The 19,059-nt window shown below is 45.1% G+C and overlaps 1 protein-coding gene across 1 annotated transcript in view; it reads right to left on the bottom strand.

The window, feature by feature from the left end:
- LOC115134112 (early endosome antigen 1-like) overlaps positions 1–19,059 on the bottom strand; it is a 51,076-nt gene that overhangs the window by 13,308 nt on the left and 18,709 nt on the right. The window contains exons 10-22 of the mRNA XM_029667768.2: positions 15,169–15,285; positions 13,143–13,472; positions 12,747–12,896; positions 12,315–12,434; positions 10,931–11,134; positions 10,531–10,731; positions 10,216–10,329; positions 2,617–2,772; positions 2,274–2,413; positions 1,686–2,016; positions 1,257–1,358; positions 852–1,046; positions 600–782 (exon numbers count right to left, since the gene is read on the bottom strand). Coding sequence (XP_029523628.1) covers positions 600–782; positions 852–1,046; positions 1,257–1,358; positions 1,686–2,016; positions 2,274–2,413; positions 2,617–2,772; positions 10,216–10,329; positions 10,531–10,731; positions 10,931–11,134; positions 12,315–12,434; positions 12,747–12,896; positions 13,143–13,472; positions 15,169–15,285 — 2,343 coding nt within the window. The remainder of the gene's footprint in view (positions 1–599; positions 783–851; positions 1,047–1,256; positions 1,359–1,685; positions 2,017–2,273; positions 2,414–2,616; positions 2,773–10,215; positions 10,330–10,530; positions 10,732–10,930; positions 11,135–12,314; positions 12,435–12,746; positions 12,897–13,142; positions 13,473–15,168; positions 15,286–19,059) is intronic.

The following is a 19,059-nucleotide window of genomic DNA, read 5'->3' as shown; positions in this document are numbered from 1 at the left end:
ATACTGTACTCTACATCATCGACTGCATCCTTATGTAATACATGTATCACTAGCCACTTTAACTATGCCACTTTGTTTACTTTGTCTACATACTCATCTCATATGTATATACTGTACTCGATACCATCTACTGTATGCTGCTCTGTACCATCACTCACTCATATATCCTTATGTACATATTCTTTATCCCCTTACACTGTGTATAAGACAGTAGTTTTAGAATTGTTAGTTAGATTACTTGTTGGTTATCACTGCATTGTCGGAACTAGAAGCACAAGCATTTCGCTACACTCGCATTAACATCTGCTAACCATGTGTATGTGACAAATAAAATTTGATTTGATTTGATTTGACTTGCCTAGTTAAATAAAAGGTAATAAAATATAAATATATATTTCCATGCGGTCTGATTATGGTATCTCCATTGAACTACCATGGTCTTCTCACATATATTCTTCACTCGCACAAAATGTCTCCTCATACAATTAATATTATTGTCCAACTGCCATTGACCCTGTCCTGCATCCATATAAATATAATTGGATGAGAATGTCCATTCTAGTAATTCCATTTCTATGCCTGCATGTTCATCCACTCACCGCGAGGTCCTGTCTGAGAGATGACACCTCTGACTCCTTGCCGTAGTAGTCAGACTGCATCTTGGCCAGACCCTCCTGACTCTGCTCTAGGGCCTTCTGCAGCTCAGTTGTTCTGGTCCTCTCAGAACTCAGCTCCTGGCCCAGGCCTGACACCTGCTCCTTCAGACGACCCTCCTCCTCAGCCTGGAATACACACATTTAGTCCAAAACATGGAAATGCATGGAATTAAGTGTGTGTGTGTGTCTTCTTACCTTCCTGGCATGTGCTGCTTGCAGCTCGCTCACTTGGCTCTCCAGTTTCTTATTTTCCTGGTTGAAGGACCCCTGGGCTGTCTTCAGCTGTGTCTGCAGTTTCTGCACCCCCTTCTCCTTCTCTTTCAGGGCCTCCTGGGTCTCGGTGTGCTGCTCTGTTAATACAGTCAGCTGCATCTTCAACCCTTTCTCTGCCTGCCAGTCAGACACAAAATGAAACCTTTTGTGAGAGCATGGACAATCAGGCCTGTGTCATGTTCATTAGGGCACACCATTGCAAAATATTTAGTGTGTTTCATATTGTACTAATTCAAGTACTCCCTCCTTGTTTCATTCAGTTTTTTTTCTTCTTTCATTTTGTTCCTAATGAATAGGACCCTGTATTCATGTCTATGGGCTGCTTACCTCTCTGATATTCTCCAGCTGCCCTTTGACCTCTGCCATCTCCTTGGTGGTGGCCTTTGTGGCATTCAGCAGCTCCTGTCTGGCCATCTCATGGGACTTCTCCTGAAACATTTTCACATATGTACTGTTGGATTTGACCTAGTCTAGACTAATATACTTTTGGTGATAATACTGACACCAACACAAATTCGAAAAAACAGGGCCCCTATTCATAAAGGATCTCAGAGTAAGAGTGCTGATCTTCGATCTGGTCCCCCCTGTCCATGCGATCTTATTCATTTTGATCTAAAAGGCAAAACTGATCCTCGATGAGCATTCCCACTCTGGGACCCTTAATGAATACGGACCCAAGAAGCTACCGGAACCCTTTATGTTGCAGTCTGTACCTCCCACATAGAGGTCAACCAAGCTACACCACACTAAACCCACCTTCTCCTCCAAGACTATCTTGCTGCTCCTCCTCTCCTTGTCCAATTGGCTCTGGCTCTCCTTCAGGGCCTTGGAGGCTTTAGCCAGACCATTGTTGGCTGCTGCCAGCTCTTTCACCTGGGCCTCCTTCTCCTGCATGGCCTTCTGGAGGTCTCCAGCCAAACCCTGGGCTTTTCTGTCCAGCTCGGCCTGCCGCACCTGCCCCTCCTGGGCTAGCTTGTCCAGGCTGGCCTGGAGGGAGGTCTTCTCCTGCTCACAGCGCTCCAGCTGCTGCCGCGTGTCGCTCAGGGAGTCAGTCTTTCTCTTCAGCTCCTCCTGTAACACAGCAGCCCTGAGAGAAGCAGAGACCAGTCACAAAGAGTACTGGATGTGGATCAATGACCAACAAAAAGGAAATAAGCTTGGTTTATTGTCAGTAGCCAGAACCATACTTAATTTATATTCAGGTGAACAGCCTATAGACTGTTGCTGCAATGGTCATTTTCCTTGTTGACGAGAGATGGTATGTTGAACTTTGACCTTGTCATTGTGTCCACCGGAATGGTAACCTGACTGCGACAGCATCAAAAAGCTCTACTTAGTTCTTACCCGGCCTTCTCAGTCTCTAATAGGCGACCCAGCTCCTTCAGTTTTCCCTTGACCTCTGACCCCTGCTTCTGGAGCTTCTGCACTTCCTGCTGAGTCTGCTCCCTGGCCGCCCTCAGCTCCACCCCCTCCACCTCCGCTTTCTGTCACACAAAACGGACATTTCAGAGACATCACAGTGATTCCCAGTCTCTACTGCAAACCTGATACCAAGATGTGTGTATGAGCTAAAAACCCAGTTCATATCGTAAGAAACAAAAATCTGCATGCAAAAATGTATGAAATGTGTAAAGGTAATACACACAGTGCAAGGAACTGCGCGTGTAAGCGCGTGCATGTAACTGACCTTGGCCCGTCCCCCCAGTTGCTCTATGCACTGTTCTGAGGTCAGTAGTTTGTCTTTGACCTCCTTCAAACTGGCCTCCAGCTGGCCACACTGCTCATGTCTCTCTTGCAGCCTCCGGCCCTGCTCCTCTACACATGCCTGGCTCTTATTCAGCTCCTATAAGGACAGGAGAGATGAGGCATTACTAGGAATTCTCTAAAAGTGCATCCTTCCAACTTTACTTCCTTCCTTGACGTAATCATTGACTAGATATGATTGGACATGTGAACACAAGGGCTCATCTCATGACTTATCCCTGTACTGTCATGTCTAATCAGTGATTACTTCGAGGGAGGGATATTGTTATCCATGTCGGCACCAACGATGTTAGAATGAAACAGTCAGAGGTCACCAAGTGCAACATAGCTTCAGCGTGTAAATCAGCTAGAAAGATGTGTCGGCATCGAGTAATTGTCTCTGGCGCCCTCCCAGTTAGGGGGAGTGATGAGCTCTACAGCAGAGTCTCACAACTCAATCGCTGGTTGAAAAATGTTTTCTGCCCCTCCCAAAAGATAGAGGGCCAATTATCTACAAATTCTGGGACTCACCCACAAACAGGACCAAGCCTGGCCTGCTGAGGAGACAGACTCCATCCTAGCTGGAGGGGTGCTCTCATCTTATCTATGAACATAGACAGGGCTCTAACTCCCCTAGCTCCACAATTAAATAGGGTGCAGGCCAGGCAACAGGCTGTTAGCCAGCCTGCCAGCATAGTGGAGTCTGCCACTAGCACAGTCAGTGTAGTCAGCTCAGCTATCCCCATTGAGACCGTGTCTGTGCCTCGATCTAGGTTGGGCAAAACTAAACATGGCGGTGTTCGCCTTAGCAATCTCACTGGAATAAAGACCTCCTCAATTCCTGTCATTATTGAAAGAGATTGTGATATCTCACATCTCAAAATAGGGCTACTTGATGTTAGATCCCTCACTTCCAAGGCAGTTATAGTCAATGAACTAATCACTGATCATAATCTTAATGTGATTGGCCTGACTGGAACATGGCTGAAGCCTGATTAATTTGGTGTTAAACGAGGCCACTCTTTTTGGTTGCACTAGTGACCATATCCCCCGTGCATCCCGCAAAGGCGGAGGTGTTGCTAACATTTACAATAGCAAATTTCAATTTACAAAAAAAAGAAGACATTTTCATCTTTTGAGCTTCTAGTCATGAAATCTATGCAACCTACTCAATCACTTTCTATAGCTACTGTTTACAGGCCTCCTGGGCCATATACAGCGTTCCTCACTGAGTTCCCTGAATTCCTATCGGATCTTGTAGTCATGGCAGATGTTATTCAAATTTTTGGTGACTTTAATATTCACATGGAAAAGTCCACAGACCCACTCCAAAAGGCTTTCAGAGCCATCATCGACTCAGTGGGTTTTGTCCAACATGTCTAAGGACCTACTCACTGCCACAGTCACTCTGGACCTAGTTTTGTCCCGTGGAATAAATGTTGTGGATCTCAATGTTTTTCCTCATAATCCTGGACTATCGGACCACCATTTTATTACATTTGCAATCGCAACAAATAATCTGCTCAGACCCCAACCAAGGATCATCAAAATCCGTGCTATAAATTCTAAGACTACCCAAAGATTCCTAGAAGCCCTTCCAGACTCCCTCCACGTACCCAAGGACATCAGAGTACAAAAATCAGTTAACCACCTGAGGAACTCAATTCAACCTTGCGAAATACCCTAGATGCAGTCACACCCCTAAAAACATTTATCATAAGAAACTAGCTCCCTGGTAAACAGAAAATACCCAAGCTCTGAAGCAAGCTTCCAGAGAATTGGAACGAAATGGCGCCACACCAAACTGGAAGTCTTCCGACTAGCTTGAAAAGACAGTATCGTGTAGTATCGAAGAGCCCTCACTGCTGCTTGATCATTCTATTTTTCCAACTTAATTGAGGAAAATAAGAAGAATCCAAAATGTATTTTTGATACGGTCGCAAAGTTAACTAAAAAGCAGCATTCCCCAAGAGAGGATAGCTTTCACTTCAGCAGTGATAAATTCATGAACTTCTTTGACGAAAACGTCATGATCATTAGAAAGCAAATTACGGACTCCTCTTTAAATCTGCCTATTTCTCCAAAGCTCAGTTGTCCTGAGTCTGCACAACACTGCCAGGACCTAGGATCAAGGGAGACACTCAAGTGTTTTAGTACTATATCTCTTGACACATTGATGAAAATAATCATGGCCTCTAAACCTTCAAGCTGCATACTAGACCCTATTCCAACTAAACTACTGAAAAGAGCTGATTCCTGTGCTTGGCCCTCCTATATTGAACATAATAAAAGGCTCTCTATCCACCAGATGTGTACCAATAAAGCCTCTCTTGAAAAAGCCAAACCTTGACCCAGAAAAAAATAAAATAAAATGATTGGCCTATATCGAATCCCTCATGCCTCTCAAAAATGTTAGAAAAAGCTGTTGCGCAGCAGCTCACTGCAAACAACGTACACCAAATTCTTCAGTCTGGTTTTAGACCCCATCATATAGCACTGAGACTTCACTTGTGAAGGTGGTAACTTTTAACAGCGTCAAACTGAGGCTCAGCATCTGTCCTCGTGCTCCTAGACAGTGCTGCTTTTGATACCATCAATCACCACATTCTTTTGGAGAGATTGGAAACCCAAATTGGTCTACACGGACAAGTTCTGGCCTGGTTTCGATCTTATCTGTCGGAAAGATATCAGTTTGTCTCTGTAGATGGTTTGTCCTCTGACAAATTTCGGTGTTCCTCAAGGCTCCTTTTTAGGACCACTATTGTTTTTACTATATATTTTACCTTTTGGTGATGTCATTCGGAAACATAATGTTAACTTTCACTGCTATGCAGACGACACACAGCTATACATTTCGATGAAACATTGTGACGTCCCAAAATTGCCCTCCCTAGAAGCCTGTGTTTCAGACATAAGGAAGTGGATGGCAGCAAATGCTCTACTTTTAAACTCGGACAAAACAGAGATGCTAGTTAGTTCTAGGTCCCAAGAAACAAAGACATATTCTGTTGAATCTGACAATTCATCTTGATGGTTGTTCAGTTGACTCAAATAAAACTGTGAAGGACATTGGCGATACTCTGGACCCTGATCTCTCTTTTGACGAACATATCAAGACTGTTTCAAGGACAGCATCTTTTCATCTATGTAACTGTTACGTTCCCCAGTTTCTGTGTTGTTGGTTTGTATGTGTTGTTGTATGTGTATTTATTTCAGGAAATGGCTTCAGGAAATTCCCCCAAGCAGCTGATTGGTCGGCCCCATTGCTAATTGGAGCTAACCTCGCCCTCTCGTCAGAGAATACAGCTATCTGTCATTACAGACACCTTCTCCAGCTGTATAAAAGCCAGTGTTCCTTTGCTCAGGGAGAGAGCTTATTTGTATGCCCTGTGTTGGTTGTTGCTCAGAGATGCCCTGTGTTGGTTGTTGCTTCTTGGATGTCCTATGTTGGTTGTTGCACAGAGATGCCCTGTGTTGGTTGTTGCTTCTTGGATGTCCTATGTTGGTTGTTGCACAGAGATGCCCTGTGTTGGTTGTTGCTTCTTGGATGCCCTGTGTTGGTTGTTGCTTCTAAGATGTCCTATGTTGGTTGTTGCGCAGAGACAGGTTTTGTCAAGTATTTTGTAGCCGGTCCTGCAGACGTGTATGTCAAAAGGACTGTTTTTGATTATTGAAATTGTTTACTTACAGTTGTAATTATTCTGTTTTTGTTCCCGAGGGGGGGAAGGGGAAGGGCACCTTGGGAGTGCTTAGGCAAGAGGCCTGCGGGCATACATATACCCGTAGTATGTACTCTGTCTATGCACACTAGGTAAGACCTGGGCGGACCATTCCCTGTATTTTGGTTAGTGTGCCAGGTGGTGCTAGTTAGGTAAGTTGTGGGTAGGTAGGTAAGGTAGGAGAGGGGGCTCTTTAACTTTCTTTGCTTTGGTTCCGTCCAGACCCTTTTCCACAAATTACCGTGCGAAGGAATAAATTCCCTGTTAACGGTAATATTCTGTCTCAGTCATCCTTACCCGCACCTATAGGCACATACCTCTTTCACTCCACGGGAGTTGAGTGTTGTGTTCCCTCCTCCAAGAGGCGTGTGTAACAGTAACATTGTACATACCTACACGTACGCTATGGTCACAAGACGCAGGCCTCGAGAGGCGGGGCATTCTCCTATAGAGCTCAATTTTTATGGAATAGTCTGCCTATCCATGTGAGAGACGCAGACTCGGTCTCAACCTTTAAGTCTTTCTTGAAGATTCATCTCTTCAGTAGGTCCTATGATTGAGTGTAGTCTGGCCCAGGAGTGTGAAGGTGAACGGAACAGCACAGGAGCAACGAACCGCCCTTACTGTCTCTGCCTGGCCGATTCCCCTCTCTCTACTGGGATTCTCTGCATCAAAACTTATTACGGGGGCTGAGTCACTGGCTTACAGGTGCTCTCTACGTGATCTTCCTGTCTGGGTTGGCGACCCCCTTGGGTTCGTGCCATGGAGAAGATCTTCGTGGGCTATAGTCGGACTTGTCTCAGGATATTAAGTTGGTGGTTGAAGATATCCCTCTAGTGGCGTGGGGGCTGTGCTTTGGCAAAGTGGGTGGGGTTATATCCTGCCTGTTTGGCCCTGTCCGGGGGTATCGTCAGACGGAGCCATAGTGTCTCCCGACCCCTCCTGTCTCAGCCTCCAGTATTTATGCTGCAATAGTTTGTGTCGGGGGGGCTAGGGTCAGTCTGTTACATCTGTATTTCTCTTGTCTTATCAGGTGTCCTGTGTGAATTTAAGTTCTCTCTCTCAATTCAATTCAGGGGGCTTTATTGGCATGGGAAACATATAGTAACATTGCCAAAACAAGTGAATTAGATCATTTTGATTGTTTATTTCACTTTTGTATATTAACAGTAAACACTACACTCACAGAAGTTCAAAAGAATAAAGACATTACAAATGTCATATTATGTATATATATATATATACACTGCTCAAAAAAATAAAGGGAACACTTAAACAACACAATGTATCTCCAAGTCAATCACACTTCTGTGAAATTAAAAACTGTCCACTTAGGAAGCAACACTGATTGACAATAAATGTCACATGCTGTTGTGCAAATGGAATAGACAACAGGTGGAAATTATAGGCAATTGGCAAGACACCCCCAATAAAGGAGTGGTTCTGCAGGTGGTACCACAGACCACTTCTCAGTTCCTATGCTTCCTGGCTGATGTTTTGGTCACTTTTGAATGCTGGCGGTGCTTTCACTCTAGTGGTAGCATGAGACGGAGTCTACAAACCCACACAAGTGGCTCAGGTAGTGCAGCTCATCCAGGATGGCACATCAATGCGAGCTGTGGCAAGAAGGTTTGCAAGAAGGTCAGCGTAGTGTCCAGAGCATGGAGGCGCTACCAGAAGACAGGCCAGTACATCAGGAGACGTGGAGGAGGCCGTGGGAGGGCAACAACCCAGCAGCAGGACCGCTACCTCCGCCGTTGTGCAAGGAGGAGCACTGCCAGAGCCCTGCAAAATGACCTCCAGCAGGCCACAAATGTGCATGTGTCTGATCAAACGGTCAGAAACAGACTCCATGAGGGTGGTATGAAGGCCCGACGTCCACGGGTGGGGTTTGTGCTTACAGCCCGTTTGGCATTTGCCAGAGAACACCAAGATTGGAAAATTCGCCACTCGCGCCCTGTGCTCTTCACAGATGAAAGCAGGTTCACACTGAGCACATGTGACAGACGTGAGAGTCTGGAGACGGCATGGAGAACGTTCTGCTGCCTGCAACATCCTCCAGCATGTTTGGCGGTGGGTCAGTCATGGTGTGGGGTGGCATTTCTTTGGGGGGCCGCACAGCCCTCCATGTGCTTGCCAGAGGTAGCCTGACTGCCATTAGGTACCGAGATGAGATCCTCAGACCCCTTGTGAGACCATATGCTGGTGCGGTTGGCCCTGGGTTCCTCCTAATGCAAGACAATGTGGCTGGAGTGTGTCAGCAGTTCCTGCAAGAGGAAGGCATTGATGCTATGGACTGGCCCGCCCGTTCCCCAGACCTGAATCCAATTGAGCACATCATGTCTCGCTCCATCCATGCACCACAGAATGTCCAGGAGTTGGCGGATGCTTTAGTCCAGGTCTGGGAGGAGATCCCTCAGGAGACCATCCGCCACCTCATCAGGAGCATGCCCAGGAGTTGTAGGGAGGTCATACAGGCATGTGGAGGCCACACACACTACTGAGCCTCATTTTGACTTGTGTTAAGGGCATTACATCAAAGTTGGATCAGCCTGTAGTGTTGTTTTCCACTTTCATTTTGAGTGTGACTCCAAATCCAGACCTCCATGGGTTGATCAATTTGATTTCCATTGATCATTTGTGTGATTTTGTTGTCAGCACATTCAACTATGTAAAGAAAAAAGTATTTAATAAGAATATTTCATTAATTCAGATCTAGGATGTGTTATTTTAGTGTTCTCTTTGTTTTTTTGAGCAGTGTATTTATACAGTGTTGTAACGATGTACAAATGGTTAAAGTACAAAAGGGAAATAAATAAGCATAAATATGGGTGGCATTTACAATGGTGTTTGTTCTTCACTGGTTGCCCTGTTCTTGTGGCAACACAAATCTAGCTGCTGTGATGGCACACTGGTATTTCACTCAGTAGATATGGGAGTTTATCAAAATCGGAGGGTTTTCGAGTTCTTTGTGGATCTGTGTAATCTGAGGGAAATACGTCTCTTTAATATGGTCAAACATTGGGCAGCAGGTTAGAAAGTGCAGCTCAGTTTCCACCTCATTTTGTGGAAATCTCTCTCTTAGCACTAGGACCATGCCTCAGGACTACCTGGCCTGATGACTCCTTGCTGTCCCCAGTCCACCTGGTCGTGCTGCTGCTCCAGTTTCAACTGTTCTGCCTGCGGCTATGGAACCCTGACCTCTTCACCGGACATGCTACCTGGTCCGAGGCCTTCTGTTTTCAACTCTCTAGAGACAGCAAGAGCGGTAGAGATACTCTGAATGATTGTCTATGAAAAGCTAACTGACATTTACTCCTGAGGTGCTGGCCTGTTGCACCCTCGACAACCACTGTGATTATTATTTGACCCTGCTGGTCATCTTTGAACATCTTGGCCATGTTCTGTTATAATCTCCAACCGGGCCAGCCAGAAGAGGACTGGCCACCCCTCAGCCTGGTTCCTCTCTAGGTTTCTTCCTAGGTTTTGGCCTTTCTAAGGGGTTTTTCCTAGCCACTGTGCTTCTACACCTGAATTGATTGCGGTTTGGGGTTTTAGGCTGGGTTTCTGTACAGCACTTTGTGACATCAGCTGATGGGCTTTATAAATACATTTGATTGATGCACTTTTAAAGAATTGGAATGGGGCCTAGCACTCAGCTTGGGCATTTTGTCCCACAGATGCAGGTTAATTCGAGAAAAGAAGACAATAAGTGATACATTATTATGTTAAGAGATGGGTCTCCATTAAATTAGTATTCTGGTAGATACTATATTCATCCAGCATGAGTATATTCTGCTGTTGTCATACAACCAATGGCTTACCTGCTGCTTGTCCTGCAGTGCATGCTGGGCTGTCTCCAGGTGGTTCTCCAGGTCTACTCTCTGGGCTGCCTTGGCTGCCTCAGCCGACAGCAGCATCTCCGTCTTAGACTTCAACTGGGGAAAAAACATAACGCAACAAAACAACAAAACCTTTTTAGTGCCGGAATCTGGTTGAGCGGTTAACGCTCTGAACTCTGGGACATAGAACCCTGTCGCGGGGGGTTTATCTGTGCCCCTATTTGTTTATCCCACTCTCCAGTCAATAGTAAAGGGATATGAATAATATTTATCCATCCATCAGTCCATTCACCCTACCTGTGTGTCCAGTTGGGCCACCTTCTCCCTACTCTCTGTCAGCTGGGCATTCAGTTCCCCTAGAGAGGTCTCCACAGTCTGGGCTCGGTCCTGGGCCGCACGGAGGAGGCTCTTCTGCTCCTGCACCTGCTTGTGGAGGTTGTCCTGAGCCTGCTTGTGGCTCTCTGATTGGTTCTTCAGCTTGTCTGTCAAGTGTGTGACCTATAGCCCCCAAAATAGGAAGAGACAATGAGTTAAATCCCTCAGATCATAATTATGCTATTTTATGTTTTTACAGTGCTATATTGTATCACGTCAGTAGTGTTCTTTTTAACACAACACCTAAGCACACAAATTGAATAACACAATGTGTGCGGGCGTCGGAATGCTGTATTAATTATGTATATGTGTGTGCTTTTACCTGCGTCTGTAGAGTGTGGTTCTTCTCCTGCAGCTGGTTGAGCACGGCCGTCTCTCCCTCCCCAGCCTGGATCTTGGCCACCAGGTCCTCCCTCTCAGCCTCCAGCTGGCTCACGCTGTCCTTTGTCTTCTGCAGCAGGGCCTCCAGGTTCTGGATCTTCTGGTCCTTGTCCCCGATCTGACGCAGCACCTGCTCCAGGTCATTCTAATAGGACATGGACGAAGAGGCAGAGGGAGACGAGTCAAACAAACACGTAGTCTTGAAGCATTGTCTCCCCGAGATCAGATTCATTAGAGTCATGCTTGCACCATTAATACAGCGAAAACTGCTTGTTTCTTACCCAAACAGTTCAAAAGATATTGACCCATTTACAGACGCAATGTTTTTTTCTTCCCGTCATGGATTGGGGGGGGGTTACATTCATAAACCATGTCGCGGGCTGTTCTAAAACTACTCACGGGCGGATTTGTTTTACATTTTGTTAAGTAATGTTTGTTACCTCATGAGCTAGCTAACTAACAACCAGTATATCAAAACATTTCGGGGGCACAGAAAGAAAAATGGGATAGCTTCTTCAGAAGATCAATAATCATAGCAATGTCTTGCATGTCATCATCCCAAACTTGACGATCTTAAAGAGACAGTGTACAATTTTGAATGCAATGCCTCAATAGAAAAATAGTGCTTTTCCACAATGTAGAAACTTAATATTCCACAATTTACTATTTCAATGACATGTATTTCTATCAACATTTTATCATTTTATAATAAATAAATTGACAGGGTTCCACATTCATTTCTAGGACACAATGTGCTTCTGAAGTAGAACTCAGATCTGGCCTCCTGAGTGGCGCAGCGGTCTAAGACACTGCATCTCAGTGCAAGAGGCGTCAATACAGTCCCTGGTTCGAATCCAGGCTGTATCACATCCGGCCGTGATTGGGAGTCCCATAGGGCGGCACACAATTGGCCCAGCGTCGTCCGGGTTTGGACTTGCCTAGTTAAATAAAGGTTAATAAAAATACAAATAGAAATGTCTCTGGTACTCCTTTAATGTTCTGCTCCTATCTTTTTTTTATATTGGGAGCACCAGTGCTACCAATGGCATTTTAAATTTAGAGCCCTGGTCCTGGGTCGTGTTCATAAGGCATCCGACAGAAAACAAATAGACTGAAACAGGATGGGACGACATGGACCTGTCCAATACAAAAAGTTGTTTTCTGTTTCGATAAGGTGTGCCATATTCAATACAACCCTGTAATAATGTGTGTTGTGTGTTCTGGTGCTGAGCATCCCTTCACATAGGTTCTACTGTACACACAGTGGAAGAGGTGAGTTGTACTGACACAAAACACAAGTGCTACGTTGACATGTCTGGCAGTACCTGTGCCTCTCTGAGCTTGGTGTTGGTGTTCTGCTGCAGGCCCTGAAGCTCCTGGTGTTGCTGCTTAGCTTTCTCCAGCTGGTGCTGCACATCCAACATCTTACTGCTGTTCTCCTTCAACTACAGCAGGACACACATATAGAGGTCAGTCCCAATACAGTACCTCAGTTTATGGCCTTATTCTGAAACCCCCCACTTCTACTAGACAGGCCAATCTATAAAGGGGCTTGTGCAACAATCCCAAGTCCTCATATATCCATATACATCCTATAACAATATCGGTCTCTGTTCAACTCTACTGCTCCCATAAAAATGAAGGGCCAATATGACCAATGCTCCACCTATCGCAGGACATTGATTTGAATGTCGGTTCTAGTAAATCTATGTTTATGTGGATACCCATCCTATATGAAACTCATGTGGTGTACCTACCTGTTCCTCTGAGCGGGACAGTTTGATCTGCAGGTCGGCGGTTTGCTGCTCACGGTCCTTCAGTTTCTCCCCAGAGAGCTGCCTCTGCTCCTTCAGACGGCCCTGCACCTCCCCCAGCTGACGCTCCGCCTCCAGGAGCTTAGCATGCAGCTACAACACATGAGGAGGAGGAAGAGGAGTAGGTGGATGAGGTAGGCTGACAATTGACCAAAGACTTGTGTGTCTGAGTGTGTTAGATGATCATGTGTGTCTCACCGGTATGTGTGTGACCTGTGTGTGCGGATGTGTGTGTGTGTGGTTGACCTGTGTGTGTGCATGTGTTTGACCTGAATACGTGGGTGTGTGTTTGTGCGTGTCTGATGTGTCTGACGTGTGCTTGCCCGTGTCACTACTAACCTGGTTGATCTCACTCTGCTGCACCAGGCCCTGGCTCTCCCTCTCCTCCCTCTGCTGTTGCAGCTGCTTCCTCTCCGCCTTCACCTCCCCATGCTTGGCCTCCAGCTCAGCCACCTCCCTCCGGAGCCTGCCAGCCTCCTCCCCCAGATCTGCTTGGGCTCTCTGCAGGCTGGCTTCAGCCCCTGCCACCCGGGCCTGGAGCTCTTGCACCTCCATCTCCGTCTGGTGCAGACTGTCCTGGGCTGTCTTCTTGGAGGCCTGCTCAGCCCCCAGGCAGTCCTCCAGCTCCTGGAACTCCTTCTCCCTGCGCCCAAGCGTTTCTGAAAGCATCTGGGGGAAGGAACCAGAGGGGGAATAGTGATTAGTGATTATGGTCCTGTGTAACTCACTTGGTAAGAGTGTGGTACTAGCAATGCCAAGATTACGGGTTCAATTCCGGGCAGGGATCATAACAAATGCAAGTTGCTTTGGACAAAAGAGTCTGCTAAATGGCCTACAGGTTGTGGAGAACTTGAGTGTCAGAACGTTTTGAAAGACAGAAATAGATATGCCGAACAGATTAGCATAAGGGGCGATCTGCTAGAGGGCGTATGAACCTTCCCTCTTCAGATTTCGAGGTCATGTGTAATGGAAAGTATTATACACACCCTTAGAATAGTTGCCATCGGGAGATGTTTACCAAAGTGAGGATATGAGGATTAATTTAATAGGAGTCTAATTAACAGCTCAGTACCCATTAGGCAAAACAAAATATACAGATGCCATCTCACGTGTCATAGTTCAACCTCTGAAAAGAATACTGCATCCTTACAGACCTGCATGCAAGGCAGAGCAAGGGGGAATTCGATTTCTGAGCACATGTCTTTACAACAGGTTCTTGAATACCGGGGTGTGTGTGTAGTAAACTTGGCACAAGGGCGATGAAAGAATACAATGGTGTTAATGACAGTGATGCTGAGTGGGGGGTGTGACAGGGACATAAAACACCCACACACAGATCCTTTTTCCCCTCTGCTCTCCGGTCCTCTTCCTGTCCCTCAGCAGCTGAGCCTCTTCTTTCAACATCTCTGTCCATCCCTCTCCTTCCAATGTCCTTGTTTAAACCTTTGTCTCTCCCCATCTACTGTCTTTATGCATATTTTCTTTCTCCACACTTCCCCCTCCCCTCTCTCTGGATTTCACACTTTATATACAACGTACCTCTCTCTCCCTCCAGTATCTACCTCTTTATTTTTACTGTCCACTCTCTGTTCTCTGTTTAAACAATACATCCCATCTCATGTCCTAGTTGTGGGTGGTCCTAGTAGCGCATGTGTGCATCCAGTCTCCATGCAGACAAGCTGATTTAAACTTCATTTAATTATACTTTCGGAACCAGGGAAGTCATCAACTGAGAGCCCGGGTGGAAGGTCTGTGGTGGACTACCTTTCCTATCACCCCTGTCTCCCAGACACCTACTTGGGAGATGGAGAGCAGCTGTGCCGGTAGCACGACCAACACGCTTGACAGGGGGGGGGCTTTAAGGGCCATAGTTTAGGTTGCCAGAGTTTAAAACAAAAAAAAACACACTGGCACATCGCTGCGGTTACCTGCGATCGTATTTCAGTCCAAAGTGGCGGGTTGCCAGGGCAGATATCAACCACTGCTGGTTTAATTATAGGCCTGTGTGTGTGTGTGTTTTGTCAACATGTCGATGTTGCCAATGAAAGCTCATCTCAGGCTGGTGACAGTAGAGCACTGTGATGAGAAGGTGGTACGTGAGGAAGCTGGGTTAATTAAGAGACTAAAATAATGGCCTGGCAAAGCTGGCATATTTTTACATGTCTATTGCTATTTCAGGTTGCACATCCTACAGTGTGAGTGTTTGTATTTCATCTGTTGTTACGATTGTAAGCTGTTAAACAATCAAAGTGTCTTAACGGGAGGTGAATTTGTGATGGTGGTGACATGGACTGATGGAGCATTGATTAAACTATGGGAGGGGAAGTACTCGTTGTGTGTGTGTGTGTGTGAGAGAGAGAGAGACCTGGCTCTGTTGCTGCAGGTTGTTCAGAGAGCTCTGTAGTTGGTGGATCTGCTGGGTGTACACTGCTGCCTCCTGAGGTCCCTTCTCTAGCTCTGCCTTCAGCTGAGAGATGGTCATCTGGAACGCACAAAATCAATGTGAGACACTTTCCTTTGTTTACATTAAAAAACATTCACATGCCATGTGCTAGATTCTGGTCGAGTGGTCAGGAGGACTTCACATACCCACTGGCGACTGGGCTTTAAGCAGTCTTGGGAATTTTATAAAGAATGCTTTTTAAAACTACAATCAATCTACCTGCAGTGAAGCTGCTCAACATTTACATTACATTCAGTAATCTAGCAGACACCCCCATCCAGAGTGACCCACAGGAGCAACCAGGGTGCAGTGCCCCACCCTAGAACACATGGACAGATCTCCCACCAAGTACAATCGGCCACCGGCCCAAGCTCCCAACCGCCAGGCCACCAACCATCCAAGATCGTCCCCCCCAAGTGCTGGCCCTCAACCATCGGAGACCCCCCCCCCCCGAAATACCTCCCCCTCAACCTTGTGATTAGCATGATGTTGTAAGTAACATTAGCCTACATTATCTCAACCGTCCCGTGGAAGGGACACCGATCCAGAAGAAGTTTTAATGAGCCAAGTCTGTTTTTACATCACTTTCATATTCAAAAAAGGGTCCACCTTACTTGCGGATCATTCCTGACTGTTTGTACATTCGCATCGACATTTTTGTTAATTAGTATCATCACACCTTTTGAGTTCCTTTGTCCATGACAGAAACTTATTTCGCCGTCCCATTCCTTTCCCCACGCAACTTCATCTAAAGTTGTAGTGAGTTATCTGTAAACAGTAGATTTTATATTCCTTTTCTTTTAGCCACATCAAGACTGATTGTCTGTTCTTATAATTGTGACTATACTTATTTCATCCTTTAACATAGCTAGACACTATTCTCAGTCTAAATGTACAATAATTAGTGGTTGTAAAATGACTGCCATAAGTAAATAACCCAGACAATTTGCATGGATGAGTGTCTGTGTGTGTAACATGAAGTGGCCATAGCCTTAATATTCAGGATTACAATTGTAATCCTTATTGTATAAATATCATACTTGCATTAAACATTATTTTAAAAGCATTCACTTGGCAAGCCAGCAAGCCTACAGAGCATCCATACAGTACAAAGAGAGTCGAGCAAAGGCATAACAACTAATAGGCAGTCAAATGCACAAACATGCAGGCAGCAGAGACACCTAAAATAAATAAACCCCATTTCTGATAACTAAAGTCACTGAAACATTCATGCATAAAATAGAGAGGAGATTGGGGTGCCCGAGTAAAACAGCAATGCTTTACCTCCAGTTTACAGATCTTCAAGAAAGGGAAAATTGGGTGAGGAGGAATGGAAGCAAAGGTTGGGAAGGGAAAGAGACAAAGCAAAGAGGTAAGCACTAGTAGACAACACATGAGCCTAGAAAAACACAGAGACCGACAGAGCAGTGACAAACGGTTTGCTCACCAGGTTTGATCTGAGCAAGCATTCAGAGATTAGGTGATTTGTTTCAATCATCTCAACATTCAACCAACTGGCTATCATTGAAGGGATCTACTACAGCCGGGGTGGATGGTAGTGTAGTCTATCGCAGGTAAAACAGGTTATGGACACGGGGTGGTGCAGTCTAGCCCAGGTAGGAAAGGGGGTGGATGGGTAATGTAGTCTACTAGCCCATGTAGGACTACAAGATGAGCAGGGCAAGATCTCCATGACCCTAGGAGCTTTGTTCACGATTCATTATTCAGTTATAAGGGCCAGGTGATTCCATGACAGTAGTGACCTTTAAGAAAATGCATTCATATGTAAAGTACTTCAGATTTTTATAAACTGAAGTGATGAAAGTTGTAATCTATCAGGAGAGCCAATTAAAAGTAGTCTGTGTGTGTGTGTGTTTAAGCGACTCCGACTGGGAGGCCCCGGTGCCAAGCTGCCCGCTCTACCTGTGCCCCCAGTGGTGTTCATATGCCACAGTTCATTACTGCAGGCATGACTGTGCCTCAGAGCCAAAAGGGCACAGCATGGAGGCGTCGTTGTGTTCTGTGTCGCATGAAATGCACCACTTGTTCAGTTTGCCTCTGCTTTACATCAGAAAGAGACTGCTATGGGACATGGCACAGGCAGCAACATATTATGACGAGGACTTCCAAGGGGTGTGTACAGTTTTTTTTCTATTTTTTTTTTCTAATATTTTTTAAAACATTTTTTGTGTGTGTGTGTTAGAATTGCTTTTTGATATGTTGTATATAGTTATTTGCACTGCTGTATATAGTTATAGGTCATTTCACCAATTCGGCCACTTGGGTACATTTGGGCAACTTGTGTGGGACACCTGGGTGACTTCATGCTAAATGTCATGTAGCTCACCCATTCCTGAAGTTATCAGTTTCAAACTTTGCACACCTACAGTTGCCCTCTTGTGTTATCCATCAAAATTATCTCCAGCATCCTATCTGACTGTGTGGCTATTCTAGTACATGTGAAAGATGATACTACAACAATAAAAAACAGAAAACGTATGCTCTTTCTTTCTCTTTTCTTCCACCAGATCTACTGTGTTATATTCTCCTACATTCAATTAACATTTCCACAAACTTCAGAATGTTTTCATTCAAATGATACCAAGAATATGCATATCCTTGCCTCTGTGCCTGAGCTACAGGCAGTTAGATTTGGGTATGTCTTCAGGCGGAAATTGAGAACAAAGGGTTGCAGCCATAACAGGTTAACGAATAATCCATTTTCAATTACTAAAAAAACAATGCAATTAATGTTTGTGGGTTGAATGCTGTAACACAGAATAAAACAATTAATAAAAGTCCCATGATGGCAGTGACTGCTGATTACTGCTCATCACTTAAACATCATTTATTCACATGAATTTAATAAAATATTTCAGCTGTTGCATATATTACATTTGGTTTATTTGATGATTTTATTATTTCATTCCAAGTCATCCTCTCATCTCTATAGAGCTGCTTCCTATGCTGTCTGACAAAAATCCCTATTTTGGTAGTTCTTCAAAGTAAATAAGACATACTTTTATGACTGCTGAATACCAACTATCAATGACTTCAGGTAGATACCTCGAAGCAACTGCTCGCTATCCCTCTCGATCGCACATTCTTCTGTCTCTTCTCTCCATGACTGCCCCACACAGATCAGACAAGTAGGTGCGCAATGGATTATGGTCATTGTAGTTAATTACCAACTTTTCTGCACTAAACTGTGTAGAATATTGGCCTGTTGGAAACTACAACTCCCTACTACATTGCAGTTATGCAGTTAAATTGTTGTGCAATTGTGCAGTTAAATATATCAACCAAAGGTCTGTATTGCAGTCCAGAGAGGAGACGGATGGGGAATGGCAGAAAGAGGGAAAGAGATGGAGGGGGGAGCCATAGTCATAGAAAAACTCCCTCCTAATCTTCTCCTTCCAAAGCCTTATGGGTTCAGTAATGCAGGAAATATCGCTGAATTATGCAGACAGACACCGCAGGATTGTGAAAGGGAGTTCAAGCATCCCTTTATTAAAAACATTGAATATGAAGGTTATTTTAGTCAATCGAGAGCTTGTTAAAAGGACCATCTTAAGTATTTAGTATTTAATAAGATCCCCATTAGCTTCTGCCAAATGTACAATATGTACACTACTGAAAAAATACAATATAACAATGCGTGGGTGTGCGTCGAGTGTGTCTTGTTTTTGGTTTTACTATCCTTGTGGGGACCAGAAGTCCTCACAATGATAGTCAAACAAGGCCAATTCAGACAGGTGGGGACTTTTTGCAGGTCCCCAATAGGAAAAGGGCTATTTTAGGCTTAGGTTTACA

This window comes from Oncorhynchus nerka, linkage group LG9a (genome assembly GCF_034236695.1).
Source record: "Oncorhynchus nerka isolate Pitt River linkage group LG9a, Oner_Uvic_2.0, whole genome shotgun sequence".
Lineage (NCBI taxonomy): Eukaryota > Metazoa > Chordata > Actinopteri > Salmoniformes > Salmonidae > Oncorhynchus > Oncorhynchus nerka.
The sequence above is the reverse complement of the archived record's forward strand: the minus strand, read 5'-3'. Positions and strand labels throughout refer to the sequence as shown.